At 32.6% G+C, this 23,164-nt stretch overlaps 1 protein-coding gene across 17 annotated transcripts in view; it reads left to right on the forward strand.

Moving 5' to 3' along the window:
- Positions 1–23,164, forward strand: part of ATRNL1 (attractin like 1) — a 535,879-nt gene that overhangs the window by 135,143 nt on the left and 377,572 nt on the right. For all 17 annotated transcript variants that reach the window (XR_004951254.1, XR_004951255.1, XR_004951256.1 and 14 more), the window contains 2 exons: positions 7,172–7,309; positions 12,290–12,383. Coding sequence is in view for 13 of the 17 variants with exons in the window: in XM_036222140.1 (XP_036078033.1) it covers positions 7,172–7,309; positions 12,290–12,383 (232 nt within the window). In the remaining 4 variants the exon portion in view is untranslated. The remainder of the gene's footprint in view (positions 1–7,171; positions 7,310–12,289; positions 12,384–23,164) is intronic.

The raw sequence follows: 23,164 nt of genomic DNA on the forward strand, positions 1-23,164 counted from the left end.
TTTCTTTATATTAATTGCTCTTTTATCCTACAACATTTCTCAACTCATTTATTAGCTTAAATAACTTTTTTTGTGTGTGGATTCTTTAGAATTTTTTATATGTAAGATCATGTTATCTGCAAATAGAGTTAGTTTTACATCTTCTTTTTAAAAATCTGGATGCCTTTTATTTCTTTTCTTGCCTAATTGCCCAGTACAATGTTGAATAAAATTGACAAGAAAAGACATTTTTGTCTTGTTTTTAATCTTAAAAGAAAAGCTTTCACCATTAAATATGATGTTAACTATGAATTTTTGATACATGCCCTTTATCAAATTGAGACAATTTTCTTCCTTGTTTCTTGAGTGTTTTCCAATCTGTTGAGATAATCATGTGGATTTTCCCCCCCTTATTTCTCTGTTAATATGTTGTGTTACCTGATAGATTTACATATGTTTAAACAATCTTACGTTCCTGGGATAAAGTCCACATAGTCATGGTGTATAATCCTTTTTAAATGCTAGTGGATTCAGTTTGCTAGTAATTTGTTCATGATGTTTGCACCTGTAAACGATTTGGTAGAATCATAAGTTAAGCTATACTTTTCTGACATTTTGTTGTTTATTAACTAAATCTCCTTATTGGTAGCCTATTCATATTTTCTATTTCTTCTTGAGTAAGTTTTGGTAGGTAGTGACTTTCGAAAGCTTTGGCTTTTTTCATCTAGGTTATCTCAGTTATTGGCACAGAGTTGTTTATAGTGTTTCCATATAATTTTTTCCCCACTCTTTGTCAATAGTATCTCTTCTCTTTCATTCTTGATTTCAATCATTTGTGTCTTTAATTTTTTGGTCAGTCTATCTAAAATTTTGCTCATTTTGTTGATCATTACAAGGAACAAACTTTCAGCTTCTTTGATTTTCTTTATTGTTTCCTACTTTGTATTTCACTTACTTTCGCTGTAATCTTTATCACTTTTTTTTTTTCTGCTTGCTTTAAGTTTAATTTTCTATTTATTTTTTTAATTTCTTAAGGTGAAAAGTTAGGTTGATTTGAGACCTTTTTCTTTTTTAATGCAACCTACCGCTATAAATTTCTTTTAAGCAGTGTTTTTGCTTCTTTTTGTAAGTCTTGGTATATAATGTTTCCATTTTCATGTACCTAAAAGTAATTCGTAATCTCCCTATGATTTTTTCTTTGGCTCATTGGTCATTTAGGAATGTGTTGCTTACTTTCCACATATTTGTGATTTTTCCAAATTTTTCCTGTCATTGGTTTCTAATTTTATTCCATTGTGATTAGAGAACATACTCTTCTTATGACTTCAGTCCTTTTAAATTTACTGATGTTTGTTTTATGACTTAGTATATGGTCTATTCTGGAGAATGTTTCATATGCACATGAGAAGAATGTATATTCTCAGGCTGTTGTATGGATTATGCTCTTTTTGTCTTTTTGGTCCTATTGGTTTATAGTGTTGTCCAAGTCTTTTATTCCCTTGATGATGTCCTGTGTGGTTGTTCTATTCATTATTGAAAGTGAGGTATTGCTGTTTCCCACTATTATTGTTGAATCATGTATTTCTATTTTAATTTCTGTCAGTGTTTACTCCATGTATTTTTAGGCTTGTTGTTAGGTGCATGTGTTTGTACAATTTTTATATCTTCTTGATGGATTGCCTTTTTATCATCATAAAATGTCCCCGCTTATCTCTAGTAATATTTTAAAAAGTCTGTTTATCTGATGTTTTTATAGCCGTTCCAGCGTTCTGTTGATGGCTGTTTGTATGCTATATCGTTTTCCATCCATTATTTTTCATTCCGTTTGTATCTTTAGGTGTATCTCTTGTAGACAGAAAAGGTCTTTGGCTTTTGTTCGGTCCATCAAACTCTGCCTTTTGATTGAATTATTTAATCCATTCACATTTAATGTTATTATTTATGTAATTGGATTTACGTGTTATTTTACTTTGTTCCTCCCATATGTCTCATGACCTTTTTGTTCTTATGATCTTCATTTATTTTTTGCAATAAGTTAATATTTCCTAATGTAAAATTTTAGTTTATTTAATGATTTTTTCACTGTTTTTTGAGCTATTTCTTTAGTGATTACTCCAGAGTTTACAGGATACATCTTAACTTACTAAAATATTAAAATATGGTTCAGATTTATACTAACTTAATTAAAATATACTTCAGATTTATGCTAGCTTAATTCTAGTGAGATGAAATAATGTTGCTCTTATGAGTCTCTTTCTCCCCCTTTTTTTGGCATTGTTATTCATATTATGTCTATATATGTTGCAAACTCAACAATACATTTTTGTATTTATTATTTTATATAATTTTATGTCTTTTAGTAAATCTGGGAGAAGAAAGGAGGGCAAGATATCTTTACGGCTTTTGTTATATTAATCTCTCTATTCACCTTTTCTGGTTTTCTTCATTTGTTCCTGTGAATCTAAATTTCTGTCTGGTAATACTATGTCCTATTATTAGCCCAATATAGGTTTCCTTCAGTCACTTTCTTTGTGCTGTTATTGAGAAATCTATTACATTTTTATATGTTATAAGCCCAGTAATATCATTATGTATATTTTTAAAAATATAATTAAAAAAAAATCAGTTAAAAGAAGAGAGGATATGAAACATTTTTACTGGCTTTTGTAATGATGTAATGACTGTTAACAGTGCTCTTTGTTTTATTATGTGGAATTGGATTATTATCTAGGGTCATGTGAGTTCCCGTCGAAGAAATTTCTGCAGTATTTCTTGAAAGGTGAATTCTGTTTGCATATCTGTTAAGGTCTTTATTTCATGTTAAATTTTGAAAAGTAGCTTTCTAGGATAGAAAATTTTTGGTTGATAGTTTTCTTTGAGAGACTTGAATATATTATTCCACTTCCTACTGGCCTCCATTGTTCTCGATTAAAAGTCATTTGTTAATATTATTGGGCTTTGTGAGTGAAGAGTCATATTTTCTTGCTGCTTTCAAGATTTTCTCCTTATCTTTGGCTTTTTTCATTTTTGTTATAATGCGTTGGTCTGTTGATCTTTTCATGTTTATCATACTTAGAGTTTGTACTTCTTGGATGTGTAGATTAACAGTTATATCAAATTTGGGAATTTTTTAGGAATTATTTTTTCAAATAAATTTTAACCTCCTTTGTCTCTCTTATCCTTCCACCATTTCCCTTATGCATATATTGATGCACTTAATGGTGTCCCACATTTATCTGAGTCTCTGTTCATTTTTTTATTCTTCTCTACTTCACTTTACATAATCTTTATTGATCTCTCTTCAAGACTGCTAATTCTTCTGCCAATTCGAATCTACTGTTAAATCTCACTAGTGTATTTTTCATTGAACTTGCTATACTATTCTATTATATAATTTCCATTAGTAGTTTTTCATAATTTCTCTGTTTTTATCGATTTTCTCTATTTCATGAAAATTGTCACCACACCTACTTTTACTTCTTTAAGCATAGTTTTAAAACATTTTCGTCTTTAATTATTTTCAATATTTTTGTCTTTTACTCCAGTTTTTGGGGTGATAGTTCTCATTTTTATTATTTCTATTTTTTTTTTTGTCCTGAATCTCCTTTATGATGCTTTTATAATGGTTCATTTTGAAGTTTAATTAAGTGTTTTGTTTTTTTGTTTTGTTTTGTTTTTAACTTTGTCAATGGTTTGTAAATCAAGGCATGCAGATCCAATCTGGTCCATTGCTTATTTTTGTAAATAAGATTTTATTGGATTACAACTGTTATCAATTGTTGTGTATTGTGTTTGGTTGCTTTTATACTACAATAGGATAGGCGAGTAATTGTGACAGAGATCGTATGGTTTGCAAAGCCTAAAATACTTATTATTTAACTCTTTTCAGGAAAAAATTATCCAGATCTATATTTTATAGTATGTTTTTGGGTGACCTGAGTTGTAGAAGTATTTTGAGGGGCCATTTACTTTTGCAAGGTATATGTGTCTTTCCTTGTTTACAGAACAGGTTTTACATTAATATTTAATGTTGGGGTTTCTCCACCATATGGACGATGTGAATTTCAATCAAACACATATGCTTGGCACAGGCTTCAATTTTTCACCAGTGACTTTTTTCTTTTATACACGTACCTAGTGGACCTGATTCTTTTCTACTTATTTGGGCTTGTGATGTATTTTAGTACTTTTTTCACAGATAGGAGCTATAATTGAAGGCTTCAAACACTTATAAATATAGTTCAGTTTGGTTCCTTTGGTGGAGTATGCCAGAGATTTTATTTCCTGGCCCTGCTGGGTTTTGAAACCCATACTTCTTCACTCTTGCATACCTATCTCAAACTTATCTTTAATATTCTTATTTTGAGTGCCTTCTTCATTTCTAGCACTACTAGTTTTCTTTTAAGGTAGGCTATGTGTTCAAAAAACTGTTGGATAAATTTTATCCTTGATTTTCCACATATATATTTTTGAATTCTATTGAGAATGTCAGGCAGATATTTTTAAATGTTTTATATCTGTTTTAGAGAGCACATATTTTTCAAAATATGTACTTTATTTGTATATTCAATGGTGACTTTTTCATTATGTTTTATTTTCGTATTTTTCCGTTTGTATGTCCATAGATGAGGAGCCACCTGGGCTGGTTTTAAAATTTAAACAAAATAGTATGGATGGCTTCTCTTTAGTTTTATTCATGTTCCATAGCCAGGTTGTTATTAGAACCTTTCAGGTGACAACGTATCCTAGAAGAAGTACAAGTTTGAATTACCTGTTGATCCAACACCCTGATAACAGTGAGAAATAAAACTTACTCATAGCCTTACCTACAGAGTATTCTTGTCTGTTGGATACAGCCATTATGTTTGGGTCCTACTTTCTATGACGTGCCTTCTCTTTTGCCATTGCTACTGTAGTAATTACCATTGGTGACGGTGACCATTCTCACTTTTTTTTTTTTTGCTGGAAATTTTGATTGTAGTTAGCTCTAAATTATACCAGCTTTTTGTGGAGTATATTCACTACGTGAAACATTGGACCCCCTGTATCACCCTTTGCAGCAGCTGTGAGGAGCTGTACAGTTAGTCTTCTGGATTGCCGCATGGCTCAGATCTGCCTTCAGAACTTCTCACTTTGAGGAAGTGACAGTTGAGTGGCCTCATGTCAGGGCCCCTTTTTTTAATTTCCAGAAGTATCATAGGTTACTACTTTCTAGTTTTATTTGTGTAGTTGTCACCATACCCAAATTCCTGTTGTTCATGGCAAGTTTTCTTATTATTTCAGTGGTAATCTGTGAGGAGGATGTTAGCTGTGATTGCTAAATTTAGCCAGCTGACTCAGTAGTTGAAGCAGTTGTTTTCTGATGAAAAAATGTAGTCAGGAATTTCATAAAATACTTAAAGTAACCCATCTCTTATTTTGACTTTTCCAAGTAATACTTTATATGTAGTGAGCACTCAATAAACTTTGTTTTTACCTGAGTGAATTAATCTATTGGTTTCACATAAAATTTTCTGTGAAACTATACCTTAAACTTTTTAAGTACATCTTAAAAAGTTAAAGTTAACATAATTATTTCTTATTATAAATTAATGTGAGTTTATTGTAGAAAATTGATAGTGCAGAAAAATTTTTCTAAACTAAGATAAGCATCATTAACTTCCCTGTAGGCATATTTATATGTTTAAAAACAAAATGACTATTTTAAACATAATGTGTATCTTTATTTCACTTAATTTATTATGAATGTTTTACTTTGTTACTAGTTTTTCTTCTAGCTGTTTCATAATAATATATGATAATAAAAGTTTGAAAACTATATTATATTTCTCACTTTCAAAGAAAGGGTGATGAAGGGCATTTAACATTTTTCCACGATGACTCCATGTCATTTATATGCTGTGTTACAATATGCCTCTGAAAATTTCTGTAAGATATATATATTTGGTTTTTACTTTTTATTTGGGGATATTTCTTCACCCTTTGATATTAACTGATGTTGATGACCTTACACTAGTGTCTTGGGATTTCCTCTCATTTTTGAAAATGTCAGGTTTTTTGATTCATACATTCTTATTATGCATTTGTTTCTGTCATTGATTAGCTTTGTGACTTTGGGTAGTTGCTTAACCCAGGATGTCTCATCCTAGATAGAAATGGTCTTAAAAATAGTACCTTCCACATAGAATTGTTGTGAGAATTAAAAGATATAATTCATGTATAATTTATGTATACCACCTAGTACACTATGTGGCAATGGGATGGTATTTATAATATTTAAAAAGTCATCCTACATGTAAACTTACCAATCAGAATAGATGCCAGGCAGAAACAATAGACTGAACATTGACTTTCCTGGCTAGACTGAGAGAGAGCTCAGTTAAATGCTATTGTAGTTGTACTAACGATGAAAATGGTTACGAAGGTGACAATGAGAATGATGTTCGGACAAGCAATTACCAAGCTAAGTTAGTATCGTGGCCCAAATAGACACTAAAGGCATGGATTTTCATATATGAGCTTTATTTCTCATCTGAAGTTTTTGAATTCTATTGTAATGTTAAGATGAAAACATTAAATCTTATTACAAAGACATAAAAAACTCATGCTTTAAATTTGATTCTGTTAGTACACAATCACATAGAATTTCAATTAAGTCTTTAAGCTTTCCCTGCCCAAAGTAGATAACCATTTATGCAAATTAACTTAAAAGTACTTCTTTTGTTCATTGTACACTAATGTATTTTCTTGAAGTAAGGACCAATTGCCACATAATTTTTTATATTTACTGACCCTTTGTTATTTTGTGTAGGTATAATTAAGATGAGTTTTCACATTAAATCTGTATTCAGTCTTATGTTTATGGAACTTTATATAGACATAATATTCACATGAATCTTCAAAGAATATTAAAAAATAGTCCTTTTTTACCTATAACATCTATTTTTCCATTTATCTCTAACACCTACATTTTATAGAACATAAGGCAAAATTTCAATACAGAATTTATTGTATTATATAATCCTGCATTAATATTTTAAGCCACATATGTTATACATAAAAAGAATTTGAGAAATATTTTTTGAACTTTGCTACTGTTCAGAGTTTTAAAATAAATTATTGACTTGATATTTATTATATAGTTGGTGTTTTTGTGTGGATATTTGTAATATTTTCTTACTATTTCCTTTAGCTTGCCAGTGTAATGGACATAGCACTTGCATCAATCATAACGTGTGTGAACACTGTAAAAATCTTACCACAGGAAAGCAGTGTCAAGACTGCATGCCAGGTTATTATGGAGATCCAACAAATGGAGGACAGTGTACAGGTAATTGTTTTCTTCTTTTTACTTCAGTTTCTTTTTTTTAACTACAGAGAATTAAGAAAGATACACTTGTTGTGGAAAATATATTTTATTAAAGAATTCCTTATTGTTTTCTTGTTTTCTAAAGTTGGCAAGACAGTATTTTGCTGCCTATGATTTCTCTATGGTGATGTGATACATGAAAGCCATTTTTATTTCTTAGGACATTAACTGTCTAATTTAATAAAACGATATGTCACAACTAAGGAATTATTTTTAATGTAGCAATGGCAAACATCAACTTATAAAACATGGAAAGTATAAATTTCCTACTATTTATTTTTAGTTCACCTTGTTGAGAAAAGTTTTTTATTAGTAGATATATTTATTACAATCCAGAGTCAAGATGATATTAAGGAAAAGAAGGAAATAGATTTATATTCAAATGTTGAGGCTTTAAATATAGCGGAGATTTAGATATTTTTAAAATTTGATCTACTAAAGCCAATTTAACATTAATGTCAATATTCTGTAAATGTACTTGTAGATTTTCCTTAGATTGTTTTTAGACTGTGGCATATTTATGCCTATTCTATTATAATTAACTATTAAAAGTTTTGTTAAAATTATTTCTTATTAATGTTCAGGAAGATTCTCTGATACAAACTTGCTCTGGGGCTGTTATCCATCCATCCATCCATCCATCCATCCATCCATCCATCCATCCATCCGTCTTTGTAATTATGGAAGAATAAAACTTTTAAGAGCTTGGGCTTTGGAATCATATTGAATACTTAACTGTGTTAGGACTTAAATTTATATACATTGTGTGGGCGTTAGAATGGTGTGATGAAGAAATTGAATGTAGCATCACAGACAAAGAGATTAATTCTGATAAAAGGATCTGTGTAGGCCCTTGAGAGTTGAGGGCAATTTATAATTTTCAATTTTATGTGATTATCATGAGTTTCATGTTTTTCGTAATAATTCTTTTCTAAATGTAAGACAACTAAACTATAATGTTATTAATCTTAAAATATTTTAATATCTTTACATGTATTTGTTTTATTTAATTCGTAAAAAAGTACTAAATTAAAAGACCTCTCTAAATAATGAAACATACAGATATTTTAAAAATCGCAGCCTTGTATGAATAATAGTTTTCTTCATCTAGGTCTTACTCTTTTTGATTATTTTATTGCAAGGCGTTTAATGAGTTTAATTGGAATTATGAATACATTCTTAATATTTTAACTTTGTATTCATAATTGAACTTAGTAAAGTCTACTTTTATATTTATTTATCTTATTTCATTTTTGTTCTTTGTTCTTTAATAGTATACTTATCTCATATTTTTTTATATGTAATAGTATACTTATCTGATTTTATATATATGTGTGTATACATATATTATGTACATATACATATATCTGTATATATTTACTTTTAATAGTGATAAAGAAACATTATTTTTCAGTTTTGAGAAAACAGTTCTTTCAACATAGTGACAGTCTTATGTTTTTATCTTTGTTTCTTATCATCGATATTTATGCTTTTCTTTTTGGCCTATTAAGAATATCTATCTGTCCATAGTAGATTTTTACAGAAGTATTTAATACTTTAATAAACACAGGAGGCTATGACACAAATATTCTTTGGGACTATAGGTAATAAACAAAAGACTAATTAGCTACTTTGTACTAGGATGGGAGATTTTTTTTTTTTCATTTTAAACTCTTCTCACATATTGCAGATTGTTCATTTGAGCAGAAAGTTCATAACCAAATGAATCTGAGCGTTTCTTAATATGAAAGTAAGAAGTTTAATTCTTTCAAACCGGGAGCATTGACCTCAATAATCGAAAGATGCAGATAAATGAAAATCACTTGACATGGAACTCTGGGTTTTTTTCATTGTTTTGACAGAACAAAATTAAAAATTTGCATCTTCTGAGTACACGTTATCATCCTCTGTGTCAGAGAAAAGCCAACCAGAGATTTTAGAAGTGCCAAAGAGAGGCCATTAAATGAATAATTATATAATTACATGTAGATGCTTAGTATATGGTACAGCTGTGAAGTTATGCTTTGATCAAAGATTCTTTTCAGAATGGCATTTTTAGATAAATTGAATCAAATTATGAAAATGAGGAAAGCCTTTTTAAATAATGCAGAGCTACCTATCTCAACTACATACTTTTTTTAAAAGCTTCATTGCCTAGCTTTTATAATATTTTTAGCTAGTTTGTCCTCCGTCTCTTATTTACTAAAATCCTTTGTTTTTCTTGGTGAAGTGCTCCTCTCAGATGCTCAGTCACCCTAAGTTTTCTTTACCCCATCTTCTCAAGCTCTTTTCATCCTTTTGGTTTTCATAGAAGGAATTACAAGGACAAGAAGAACCAAGCCAGGTATTTCAGGGTGACCTTTGACTGTGGGTGGTAGAAGACACAGGTTAATGACATTTCTTGTTAGATGCCATTTAAAAGAACTATCTGTGGGCAGAGTGTCATGAAACTGCTAGAGACACAGTTACTGAACTTTTGACTGCTGGGGTAGTCTCCACAGCAAATTTTAGCACCTTTCTTAAACCTGCCCCCTACTCAACGACATCCTTCCTATTTTTGGTTGGTACAACGTTCTACTTTCCATTCCAATTTAAACTGAACTTGAACTTCAGTGTTTGGCATTTTGTTAGTGTTGAATAACCCTATAGCATCTTTTTTTTTTCTATCCTTATTGTTTAGTTTTAGATGTAACTTGATATTGCAGCTTTTATTATAGGGAACAGAAATATCACGTGACCACATAATGTCCCTCTAGTGTATGTCTTGGCTATAAAATCTTCATCATAAAAACTTACCAAACAAAAGGCCACTGTATGATGACTTTATAGGTGCTTATTCAGCATAAAAAGGTAACCTCAAATGCTGACAACAGAATAATTTCAATACTATCTCGAGGTATAAATTTTAAACAATTGAATTTAAAATACATTTGTGCCATTTAAGCCTGAATTGCAGGTTATAGGAGAATTTTCTCAAAGTGAGCATGCATTAAAAGGTATTTTAACATTTTTTTTGTCTCAGAAATTATTAAAACTGCTAAACAATGGTAATTCTTATAAGAAACTGTGCAAGTGTTACTATTATATAATTCTTCCACAAAGGAGAAATAAAAGGTTTATTTCAGTTTTAAAATTATTACTATGCATCATTTTTTAGTGAGGTTCTGGATACAAGACGGTTTTAATATGAAATTCTTCTAGTTAATATTAAAAGGTATCATGGTATATTCATTTACTGTTTATGAAGTTACATAATATCAATATTTCTTAGTGTCCCTTTATTGCTCAATGATAATTTCTTTTATACTGTGCATTTTTGCACTTTGTCATTTATTTCTGTAATTCTGACATCTTGTGTTTTTATAGTAAATTCTACAAACCTAAAGGAAAATTATGCTGGTTTATTTAAATATTCTTTATAAAGAAAAATTCACGCTTCTATGAAAAAAATCTATTCTAGGAAAAAACATTCTTCAAAACTTACCTACTGCAAACTTATTTTTAATATGTATTTACATTAATTAATTTTTTGAAAGCAATTATTTATTTTTCCAAATAATCACGAACAATTAGCAAGAAGCATAGTGTCTAGAATATTTCATATTTTGATCAAAACCAGTGACCTGTGAGCTTATCTTTATATGTGTATGTGAATCAGGAAAAGACCACATTATTTCATTTTTATCAACAATGGTTTAACTAGCTGGTGGTGTAGAGGAACACAGTAGTTCTCAGTAAAGAGTTTTAAAAGGGCTAGATGGTCAGCCTTATCCCTTTAGATTATGTCTCAGGGCTGGAGAATGAGTTGTGGCCTAGAAATACTGAAGGTGGAAAGATCAGATATGTGATTTTATCAGTGTCCGTAAGAGAATATGAATGACAGTAATCGAATGATGGCTATCACAATAAAAACGAAGGGACAGATACAAGAGAGAGTGTGCCTGTAGAAACTAGAACCTAGCAATTGATTGGATGTTGGTCACGATGATGAGTGAGCTTCATGTCCTCAGTGATTGGAATGGTGCTCTTTAACAAGGAATTCGAATTAAGAAAGTGAGACAGGTTCACATGGACCAAATCGTGTGCCAGTGTAATACTTACTCAATGTTATGTTTCAGTTAGTATTCTGGAAAACTAAAACTGAGAATGATCTCAGAAGCTTAAAAGGATGATTTAGGGAGGCAAATAAACATGCTTTCTTTTTCTTTCCCCTCTTTAATTCCCACCACCCCCCACTTCCATCCCTGACCTATGGATGTTGCCGTTTTCCCTTAAGAACTGGATCTGTGAAGGCGGGGCGTCTCCTCTCACGAGCTCAGGCCGTGCACCCCAGGCCTGGCGCACCTGGGACCGGCGACGTGCTTTCTAACACAGTATTTTTTTATTATTGTTGGAGTGGGAATAGTAGGACAAGTAATAGCTGCATTTATTAAGTGCTCGATATATGTTAGATATTTTAAATACAGTATCTCATTTAATGCTCACATAAATTCTGAGAGCCAAGCGCTATTATTGTCCTTTTGCAGGTGAAGAAACTAAGTCTAGAGAAGTGAATAAATTGCCTAGGGTCACATATCTAGTGATTATAGACGTACATTGTGAAGCTAAGCTGTTTGCTCCTAAGCTCCTGTGCTCTTTGAGACTCATCTCACTAAGTCGATGTCCAAGTTAGAAGTGGAAAGAAGCCCAGAGAAGAATGAGAATAATACTCAATCCATACTAGACTTTAGAATGCCCCCCAAAGACTTGAAAGAGTTTAACAAAATTTTTAAATTAGAGAATTTACTTACTTTTAATTAAAAATAACATATAGTAACCCTAGTATTTGAATAGCAGGAAGAAAATACAAGGTTTTAAAATAAGGTAATAAAATCTTCCTAAAATATGAGGCACATGTTTGTGATGGAGAATATTCAGTATCATTTTGGTTTTTACTTACAGCTTGTACATGCAGTGGCCATGCAAATATTTGTCATATGCACACAGGAAAATGTTTCTGCACAACTAAAGGAATAAAAGGTGATCAATGCCAATTGTAAGTAAAAATGACTTTTTGCAACTTATGTGGATTTGTGCTGTAGAACTAATTTTTGTAGGTTTTCCTTTTCAAGTTTAGTGTTGTGCTGGTTAAGCAACCAATATTATTGTAAGCTATGTAGTTATGTTTACTTGTATTCTATTAATTCTCATAAAAAATTAAGCCCTTTAAAATGACAATTTCATGGAGGCTTCAAAACAGAGCCCATAGAATATGTTTGTCTTTTGTTTTTCTTTAAAAAAAAGAAATATTCTTATTTTTTTCTGGAAAACATGTTATGTGTCAAATCTGCATAGTTATCTTTAGAAGTTCCCTTTAAATCTTGTTAAATAATTCAAATCCAATGTTTTCATACCTTTTTAGAATTTCTTATTTTTCTGATATTTGTAGTCCTTTACACCCTTCTTCTTTTTCTGTGTCATATCAGTAGACATGAACCCACTTTTGTTGTTACTTTACTCAGTACTGTTTTATGAGTGGTTTTTATTTTTTTATGATTTAGTTGTTATTCTCAAGATGTTTCCCCCCCTCTGAAAAAGTAACTTTAAGAAGCAGTTGTTTTGTGTTATTTAAATGTTTTTTTCTTTTTCTCTTATTTGTATACATCATGTTATTAAAGGTGTTTTATAGTTTCGAATTACATATATGCAAACGCATGTTTATATCAAATATAAATGTATTGTATATGACACAAACCATAATAGCCAACTATAATTATAGTTATAAAAAATGAATAAGGAATTCTCTAATACTATAAATATATAAAAATTATATCCAAGGAAGTCTGTTAACTATGGAAAATGATCATTTTGTTTTTATTTAAAACAGATATATTTTTTGTTGTAGAATTATACTAAACATTTCAAGTTCGATAATCATGTCTTTGACTAGTCACTGAGGTATCATAGCTTTTCAAGTTCAGAGAAGGTGAGAAGAACAAGTTTTTATTCTTTCCTCGTAGTCTCTAAACTTAAAAATGAGGTCAGAATGTAAGTTTTAGGGAAATTCCTTTTGAGGGAAGCTATTTTGGTCTCAATACCAAAACCAATGTCTTGTGCTCTAAGATGGAAAGATGCCTTCAGTATTTTGCAACACCAAATACTGGTTGTGAGAAGCAGGGCTAACTTCACAGGTATGTGGCCTGCACATTGGCATAGGACCTCACGCTTAGGACTTTGAGCTTGGTTTAATACTCTATTGTCATCATTTTGAAATTCTTAAATACATTTTTAATGAGAGCCCTTCATTTTCATTTAGTACTACTCCTTGCTTTCTTCTTCTCCTTCCGCCTTCCCCTCTCCCCCCGGCAATGCATTATATAGCAGGTCCTGGTCTTAAGCAACAAATGTTTTATTTTTGTTTCGAGATTCCATCATGACTATGGACAGACATTTTTAATTTGTGCTGCACTTCTGCATAAACGATATAGCCATTCATAATGATTATTTGTTATGTGATGTAGTACTTCAGTAACTCACTTTTTTCCCTCCAGATAAAGAAGAACAGTATTTTAGTTCATTGACTCATGGGCTTATACGGTTAGATATATGCAATTATAAGGTTAGGTATATGTATGAAATGTTTGAAAAGTAAATTATGTAGTTCTGAATGATGAAAGTACTTTTTGCCCTAGTTCTTATTTATGATTTGTAAAGAGTATTTTGTAGATAGAATTACAGTAATTACATTTTTTTTTGTTTTATTTATTAAGCTTTTGAGTGTGGGACAATGAAAGATTGGGACATGGTTTGTAAAGCAGTTATTTCCTATATTGTGCTTACACCGAAAAAATATTCTTGTTAGCAAGCAAAGCTGGTCATTCAAATTAGTAGACAGTGATTAAATGAGTCCTTGGCACTATTCATGAAGACAAATAACACAGTTATTGCTTAAAGTATCTTTCTGACTAGCAGTGGAGGCATTAGCCAAAATATAATCTACTAATTTCTTACATTAGTGATTTGAGATGCTTATCAACCCTTCCCTCTTCCCAGGATAATTTCTGGTTGGCTGTAAGTATATAATTGGACATCACGTATTCTTGTATTATTTTCATAGCACCCCTAAACTGAAATTGGTTCTTTTTCCATTTGTTAATTTTTTCCTTGCATTATCTGTGCACTTTTATGAGAGTGAAATTCTTGGGGAGTCATTGCATCTGTACCACAATCTCAGTGTTCAATAAATTTATTTAATGGAATGGAATGAAGAATGTATTGAAGGAGTACTGAAAACGGAGTGAATAAATTATCTTGGAGGGATAAGGAAAGTTTGAGCTGAGGGTGTTTGAACTGGAACTTGAAGAGGAGGTTAAATTGTTCTGGGTAGAGAATATAATAAACAGTAAAGCAAATAAATAAAAATGAACATGGTCGTAGCATTTCCAGTGTTTGTTCAAGGGTGTAGAGCTAGAAAGAGTATCATTCCCACCTTTACAATGAAGGAAATAAAAGCTGGGAAAATTGCAAATTCATGAGTTTTCTCGAAACCATTGGACAGTTAGAATTACGGGGTAACCAAATGGCCAAAAGTTGAAAGAGAAACAAGAACTTTCAGGGAGGGATGAGATAGGAACTCTGGCTCACTTGGAATGAAACCAATGGGAAACTCAAGGGTTTAGCTGAGGCGGTCAGTAGATTGGTGCCCAGGAGAACTGTCGGTAGAGTGTAAAGCTCCTGGGGCCACAGGAATGGTGCAGTCCACACTTTTTAGAGATTTTTTTTTTTCATGATCCCCACCAGTTGCTCATGGAAAAATTGGAAAAAATTTTAACAATGTGTTTCTCGTGGTATGAACCGGGAGAGGAGTGGCAGACTTGGTGGGTAAGGCTTTGGAAATAGGATCAAAATATTCATTTATAGGGGTACCGAACTGTTCATCTTGCCAGGATAATGAAAGTTCTCATTTTGGCTCTGGCCGAAAACACAGTTGGAACTCAAAAATGGTAACTAAAAAATGAATTTAAAGAAAATATGGACTCTAATGTAAATTTGTCGTGAGTAAAGTGGTATTCTCAATGAAATTGCTTACTTTTGAGGAGCAACATGCGAATTTTAAAGAAAACACAACCTGTCATTTTTGTAAAATTTCTGAAGTTTGCAATGTGAAAGTAACATATCTTTGCAATCAGTAAACTATAGTATCTAACACTCAAGTTCATTTTCAAAGTAATAGCATAAAGCCAATAGTATTTAATTATCTTCTTTCAGCCTTCCAACAACCCTTGTGATAGAAACTGATGTTTCTTAGTGGGAAATCAGGGGGCCTAGGATAAAAATAGGTGAAAAGAGTTTTGACAGAACGTTATGGCAGATATTTATCATGCATTTTTGTAACTCCCTTGGCCCTCATGGTTTCACCAAAGCTATAGTGAGCAGTTCCTATACTTTTCAGTAGTGCACATAAAGCATGAGAATCTCTGTTCCTCTTTTGGTTCTAAAGTCACTCATTTCTGCCCAGGTGCAACTCCGAAGTGTAAGACAGTTAATGCCACTATGGGTAATCCTTAACCAAAGAGGAGTAGGAGTTTGTCCTACATTTCACACTTTGTCACATTGCTTCCTGAGATAACTGCCCTTGGCAAGTACCTACTTCCAAGTCATTATCTCAGCATCTACTACTGAGGTAATTCCAAATTCCAACTAAGTCAATTGCTGCTGGAAGTGGCTCAAGATAACAGGCCTGCAGCATGGCATTTTATTATTGGATGACTTGTCAGATGGCAATTAGCACTCCACTACTAATAATAAGTGGGAGAGTGATGTCCTGGCGTGCTACAGTATAATAATTAATGAAACAGTTAACTGGGTTTGCTAGGATAAAGTATAAGTTGAAGGAGATATGATAGTTTATGCAGCAACTTTAGCACTTGAAGTTTATGGAGAAATGTAATTACTGTTGTGAACTTGGCTGGCTTTTGTTAACTGCCATAAAACCTTAAAAAAGGAAACTTCCATCAACTCGGGACATACTGTGAACATTCAGAAGGCCTTCATGACAGCATTTAAAGACCCTCATCTTCTACAGCCATAGAGCAGAATATGTTGGAAATTATGCCCAGGATTTAATCAAGATTGGCTGACTGCAAAGGAAACCGAAGACTCAACTGTGAAATTTGGTTCATGCCAGCATTAGGGTCTGGTGAGGAGGAGTAAGATTTTGAAGCCTACAAAGAGAACTCTGATGAGTATGACATTAGAACCTTGAACATTCCTGGCTAGAAGAAGTGATCCTTTGTCATTTGCTAGAGTACAGTAGCTTCTCTTTCCTTGGGGACAATGCAAAGATTTCACCTGGGGGGTATGTTTCATAAGAAGTTGTTTGTCCTCCTCCAGAGCGTCCCTTGCTTCCACTTATTGTCTCCAGATCATTAAGAATTATCAGATCTCCCAGCTTAGCAAGAGTGAGAAGACACAGGCTCTGTTATAGAAAGAGGTAGCTTTTTCACTGCCAAAGTTGCAGGGCCTGGAAGATATGCAGAGGCAGGAATCAGTAGTGCATATGTGAAAGTGGACTTTGGGAGTATTGGAGCAGGGGCCATGAAATATAAGACTGGAGAAAGGAGACTGCTGACGTGGCATCACTCCTGTGATCTAGATTTCTTGTCCTAGTGAGTATACCTGGAGTTGCTGATGGCTCTTTGAAGTGTGGGCATGATTATTGCCTCTAGTAAGTGAGATGGTGAGATGTTGGAATTGTCTTTGGGAAGTTTTGAGCATTAGGGTCAGAAAGTTGGGTGTATTGGAATGCACTTACGGCATAATACCATACAGCCCATTAAGTAACCATGTTTTCTTGGAGGTCTACCAGAACACTTTCTTCACTAAGACAATAAGGAGCACAATAGTGAGGGGACCCCTGGAGTCTGTGAAACTCGGTGGTGGCTATTTTCTGTAGGCCAGTAGTAGAAAGTGTTGCCAGTCAACTGAACTCTCTAGTGTCAATGGGTATGTCAAGATTCTAAAATAGTAGAAGCCAGGTGATGGCATTTAACTCTTAAACATAGATATTATTACCTTAATAGTCAGCAAGACCAGATGGCCAACAAGGAGCGTTGGTTGGCAAACATTTATGGTAATATCCAAGTGAATTCTAAGGGGCAAGCTGAATTGACAGCCAACTAGATTATGGTTGGACTTACGTCCCCAGAAAAAAAATCATGAACCATTATGCAGAAGGTTTATGTCAGCTGTCCAAAGTGGAAAATTGTGACCCTTTACTCTTTTTATGGTTTTGATCTGAATCTCTCTTTTTTAGAGCTCATCAATTAAAGTAGAGGTTTGGTTTGTTTGAGGAATATATCCATCACATCTCATCAATAAATACACAATAAATATTCATGCATTCTCTCTCCAGAGGGACCTCAAGCCATTTAAAAGATAATTAGTTACTAGAAAAGGCAACACACATACTTTTGAAGGGCTTTTGGATAAAGTATTTGAACTGATATTGATCACTAAAATAACATTAATTCATTCACACTAAAAAATCTGCTTCATATTATTACTATGTATATTAAGGAGTTACATTACTATTTCAGAAGACACAATTGAGAAATTTTATCTTAACATTTACTGTGTTTGAAGAAAAAAACAAGAAAATGGAAATAACATGTTTCTGGATCTGCCCTTGTCTAATCTACTCATTACCAGAAAATATCTAAATTCCAACGAAAGTCAACAAAGTGTTCTTATATCTTGTGTACAGTAAATGTGAAGCTCAAAGTATTTTGGCTGGACAAAAAACCCCATTAATTTATTAGTTCAATGGTTCTCACTGGAGATGGAATAGTGTCTTCTAGAACTTTTCTGAATTTTTATAATTAATTGCCTTCAATTAGGGTGTGCTACTAGCATTTAGAGATGAAGAGGCCTAGCCACTTTGTCAGAATGGGAGCTTATGGAGACCAGGTAATAAATGAAATTTTGTTCCAAATCTGTTTAATTGAGTACATTGGGTGCACAAACTCACTCTGCTCATTTTCCCTGTCCGTAAATGCGTAGTTGGAATGGATACATGTAGCAGCTGGTAGACCCCTCATATCGGCTTTCTATCCTGTGGTTAAAGAGTTATCACGGTAGAAAGCGCTGGCTGGAAGAAGTCCCTGAAAGTGCTTCCATTCACCCTGGACCCAGTCAGGGTGGTAAATCAGACATTGGAGACCTCATGCTAGGACAAATAATAGACTGTCGGAATGGAGAAAATGAAGAGGTTTTATATTCTCAAATATGAGTTAGAGTTTATTTATAAGTGTGGTGCCAAAGTAATTCCTTGGGTTAAAATACAGACAGAAATATGATGAAATATCACAAAATATTTTTTCTGTCTTGAAACCTCACCATATACCAAGACATATATGAAGTTTCTGATAATTAAAAACACCCTGGAAGCTATATGGTTTATTAGAAGAAAGGAAATAGAGGATGGATTAGAAAAATATATAGTAATACAAGAGCTAGTAGAATTGTATTGTAGGTTTCTGGGAAAATTGTCACAGTATCCTGTTGAAGAACAATTGGGAACCTCCAAATAAATTTTAATACGTAATTTCTACCACATAGATTTTATGTCTGGGCTATAATTTTTTTTTTAAAAAAAATGCAAAGAATATGAATAATATAAGGATTTAAATCACTTTATTAATAAAGTCAGTGCTATTCATGAATATATATGACTAATAATATCTGGTTCTTAGTCTCTTAAAATGTGTCTCATTCTGTAGACATGGGGCATACTCAGATGTGTTGCATACACCATGATGAGGTTTTCTCAAGTGATGAACACATCTTGTTAAATTCTGGACAAAATTATATATGGTCTGTTTTCAGCTTAGATGGTAAGTACACTCCTTGAAAATTCGATATATCTTTATAAGCATGTAAAACTACTCTGTGGTTATATGTAAAATGGAGTTAGGTTCTAGGCTCAAATAATTATGAACAAAAACCTGTTCATTTGCCATGTTATTCAAAAGTTGTGTGGGATTTGGATCAGTTTTTTGTTTTGTGCAGTTGCCCTATGCATTCAAGATGTCTGTTATTCTTGGCCTCCCTTTCAGCAAGTTCTGTTAGAACTCCAGAATTATGGAGATAACTCATTGTTATTCACACATTTATCCTCATTGAGAACCATTGACCTAATCAATGATTATTTTCCTGTACCTAGCCAAAAAACTTTCTGTTGTTTCATTTATTGCATATAACATCTTAGAGCAATTTACTGACTTCTGGAGAAAATTATATATATTGATGGCATTGTTAGATATTATGTTAGTACATTAATCATATTGGATGGGTTGATCCATAATCATGCTTTACTTTTTATCTACAGTAAATTGAAGATAAAATTTCTCAAAAGCATTTGGAGTTATAATTGCCTGAGATATATGGCATTTTACTGTGCAGATCTTTTAAGTTTAGTAAATTAAATCATAATCGAATCTCTTTTTATCTTCCTTATGCCTTTCATCTTTTCTGATCACAGCTTCTTCATAGCTACGTATGTTTGGTTAAGATGCTGGTTCTCAAAATTAGTGTGAAGAAGAATCTCCTGGAATGCGGTGACTTAAATGCTAGAATGGGGGCCAAAATTTTGCTCTCCTACAAATATGTGAAGTGATTGTGAAATAATAGTATTTGATGCACTTTAAGAAATCTCGCCATAGGAGGATCTTCCTGGGTAGTTTTACCTCCCAGGTTTACTTTTAGGTCCGCAATATCTAAGATTATTACTCATTTTAATCTATTTGGTTATATGTAGTCATTTTTTTTTTTTGTGGGGGTGTGGTGGAGGAGAGCAGAGGATGATGCCAATATCTTTTTTTTTGTTGTTTTAGGAAGATCAAACTTGTGCCTGCTTCTTGATTTCTGGCACATAGCAGGGGCTTTATGAAACAAATATAAACGAATGTATCTTAGAACTTTTATTTTGCCCAATTACTCCTGTCTTTTTTTTTTTTTGTCTTCATATTGAGAATGGGGAAAAACAGTACCTTTGTCATTTTTGTGCCTTAATCTACATTAAAATGATATATAAAGAATACAGAGGAATAATTTGCTGTACAACCTGCCTTTCGGTACTGCATGTAATTTGCATATAGATTATCAGCTTCATAAACACAATTGGATAAGTAGCTGGTATATATAGTCTTCAAATACTAACACTAAATATCGTTAGGCTTTTTCTAGGTTGTTTTGCCTACTCCAGTTGCAATTGCAAATAGGTTTAATGGTTTACTGGTGCCAATGAGCCAAGCAGCCTTGACACCTAAGAAATAATTTACTTGAGGAACTCCTATGCTTGCTTTATTCAGAAAATATTTATCCAGTGAGAGGCCATAAGGCAGTACCAAAAGCCACGAATCTCAAAATACCAGTTCAGAAAGCATGTTACTAATTCAGTTTAAGCTTGTCAAATGTAAAACTAGATTTGGCAATATGCAACGCCTACTCTCCAGGAAGGTGATCTCCTAGTAAGAGGTTCAACTTGAGCAAAAAAAAAAAAAAATCATCACACATCAACTAAATGCTTGAGCTCTCTCGGAACACGACTCCCTTGCTATACTCTTGGATTTCTAGGAATGTGCTGTTGTATCTAAGTGTTAGCTCTGCCATCCGTCTTTCTATGTCAACACATCGTCCTCTCTCAGGACGGCGCTAGATTGAATTTCATTTAGTTGTCAATTGTGGAAACTTTCTGAACACAATTGTATTTCCCAGTTTCTATTACAGTTAGGTTGGAGGTCATATTGGCTTCTGACCAATAGGTATAAGTAACGTCCACCACGCTAGGCCTGACACATAAAGTTCAATAGTGCAGTTGGGAGGAAGATGAGGACCTAGAAGATTGCAGACTCAGAAACGGCCCAGGTCCTGCAAGACTGCACAGAGCAAGACTTCTTCCCCAACTCCACCCCTCTACACTGGCCTGTGCCTTAAGCTACAATCAAACTTTTATTGTGTGAAACTAGTGACATTTTAATGTGGTTTAACTGTAGGAATTAGCATACCCTTTCATGAGCCATTACTGTTCCCTTGGCACCTAGCTTGCCACCCTTGGTTATTGTATTTTCATTTAAATTACCTTAAGTAACCTATTCATTAAGTGTGTCTTCTGGGGTGAGGTTAGTGAACTATCTGTGGGGTTTTTAGGGTCAAATTGTTCTTTGATTTCCATTCATCTGTTAAAATCTTTGCTGACTTTCCCATCTCTTTTATCATAGCCATTCTCATCGAAGGCTTTCTCTTAGGAGATTGGCATAGTCCTTGATCTCTAATTTGATTATTACATTAACATCTGGTATAGCAGAGTTAAGTGGTTTTAACTCTAGATGGTCAGAATAGGTCTCATGACACAGGGTCATTGCGATTTTTATTATAAAAGAAATGCAGAATAGGGAACAGTATGGAATTAGGTGTAGGACATACTAATCATAAGTCAGAAAGAATAACAGAAAATAACAGAGTTATATCCCAAAGAAAGAAAATATGCTTTAAGCTTTCAGTTTATTTTTTGTCAGTGTTGTATATTTATTATTAAAAGTTATCTCGAAATATCAGAGGATAAAATAAATAGTTCTATAGTATGTCCAACTTAACCTTCTATGAAGAAGTAAATTATAGTAAATTTCAACATTTTAATGTAGAAATACATCTGGTATATGTGTAGATGCTTTATCAAAATATAGACACATTTCAAATTCATGTGTATTAGAAGATGAACTACTGCTATGCACTGTTATGTCAGCTTGATTCATTTCTGGATGCCCGAGTGCAGGGGCTGTGTGTTTGAGTTCAGTCCTCTTCTAGTGAAAAAGGATAGAGGATTGAAACTAATTCAGCGCAATCTCTTTCTCAGAATTTTTTGTCTTGTTTTGACATTTGTAGTTGCAAATATAATATCTTTTCTCTTTTTTAATGTTTTTCCTCTTCTTCAGTACTGTCAGTTTTGTTATCATTATCCTTACTGAATGGCCTGTCTGTAGGTTGAGCAGTTGTATTTAACTTTTGTAACAATTCCATAAAATAGGTAGTTTTTTATCTGTATTTTACTGTAAAGGAATTTGAAACCTACAAAAGTTAATTTGTCTATGGTCTCAATCTAATTAGTGTAGGAACAGGACTTCTACCTAGGTTTCTTTAACTAAAAAGCCAGTGCTTTATCTATTGTAGACCCATCATTCCCTTATTGAGAATAATTGGCAAATGACAATCGAAACACTATGTCCAGAATGAAAAATATGTACATCATTTCTCTTGTCGAGACTTTCAGAAAATGTATGAATAATACTTATGAGCTATATATTATTTTACCTTTTAATTTCCAAATTCAAATGTAAAATATTTAGTAATTAAATAAAAATAAATATTCTTTGATAGCAAAAATTCTTAATACTGTATTTTCTCCTGAAGAGGAGAATTACACAATGTAGAGGTTGACTTTATTCCTTAGAGAGTAGTGCTATAACTGTGCTAAGATTAATCACTGTTCAGTTTGTATTTTTTAATGTCAAATATTTTCTAAATGATCAGTAATTTCAATTTTTATTTTATTTGATCCAGTATTATTAGATTTTTTCCTTAATTTTAAAGACATTAAATTGCTATATTTTATCTTTCATGATTTGTTTTATAAACCTGGATTTTTTTTTCTAATAGACTTGATTTTTTAAGAGCAGTTGTAGAATTACAGCAATAATGAGAAGGTATAGAAATTTCTGATGCACCCCTTACCTGCACACATGGTGGATTTGTTACAGTTTATTGTTTACCTGAGGGTTC

This window comes from Rousettus aegyptiacus, unplaced genomic scaffold (assembly GCF_014176215.1).
Source record: "Rousettus aegyptiacus isolate mRouAeg1 unplaced genomic scaffold, mRouAeg1.p scaffold_m13_p_6, whole genome shotgun sequence".
Classification (NCBI taxonomy): domain Eukaryota; kingdom Metazoa; phylum Chordata; class Mammalia; order Chiroptera; family Pteropodidae; genus Rousettus; species Rousettus aegyptiacus.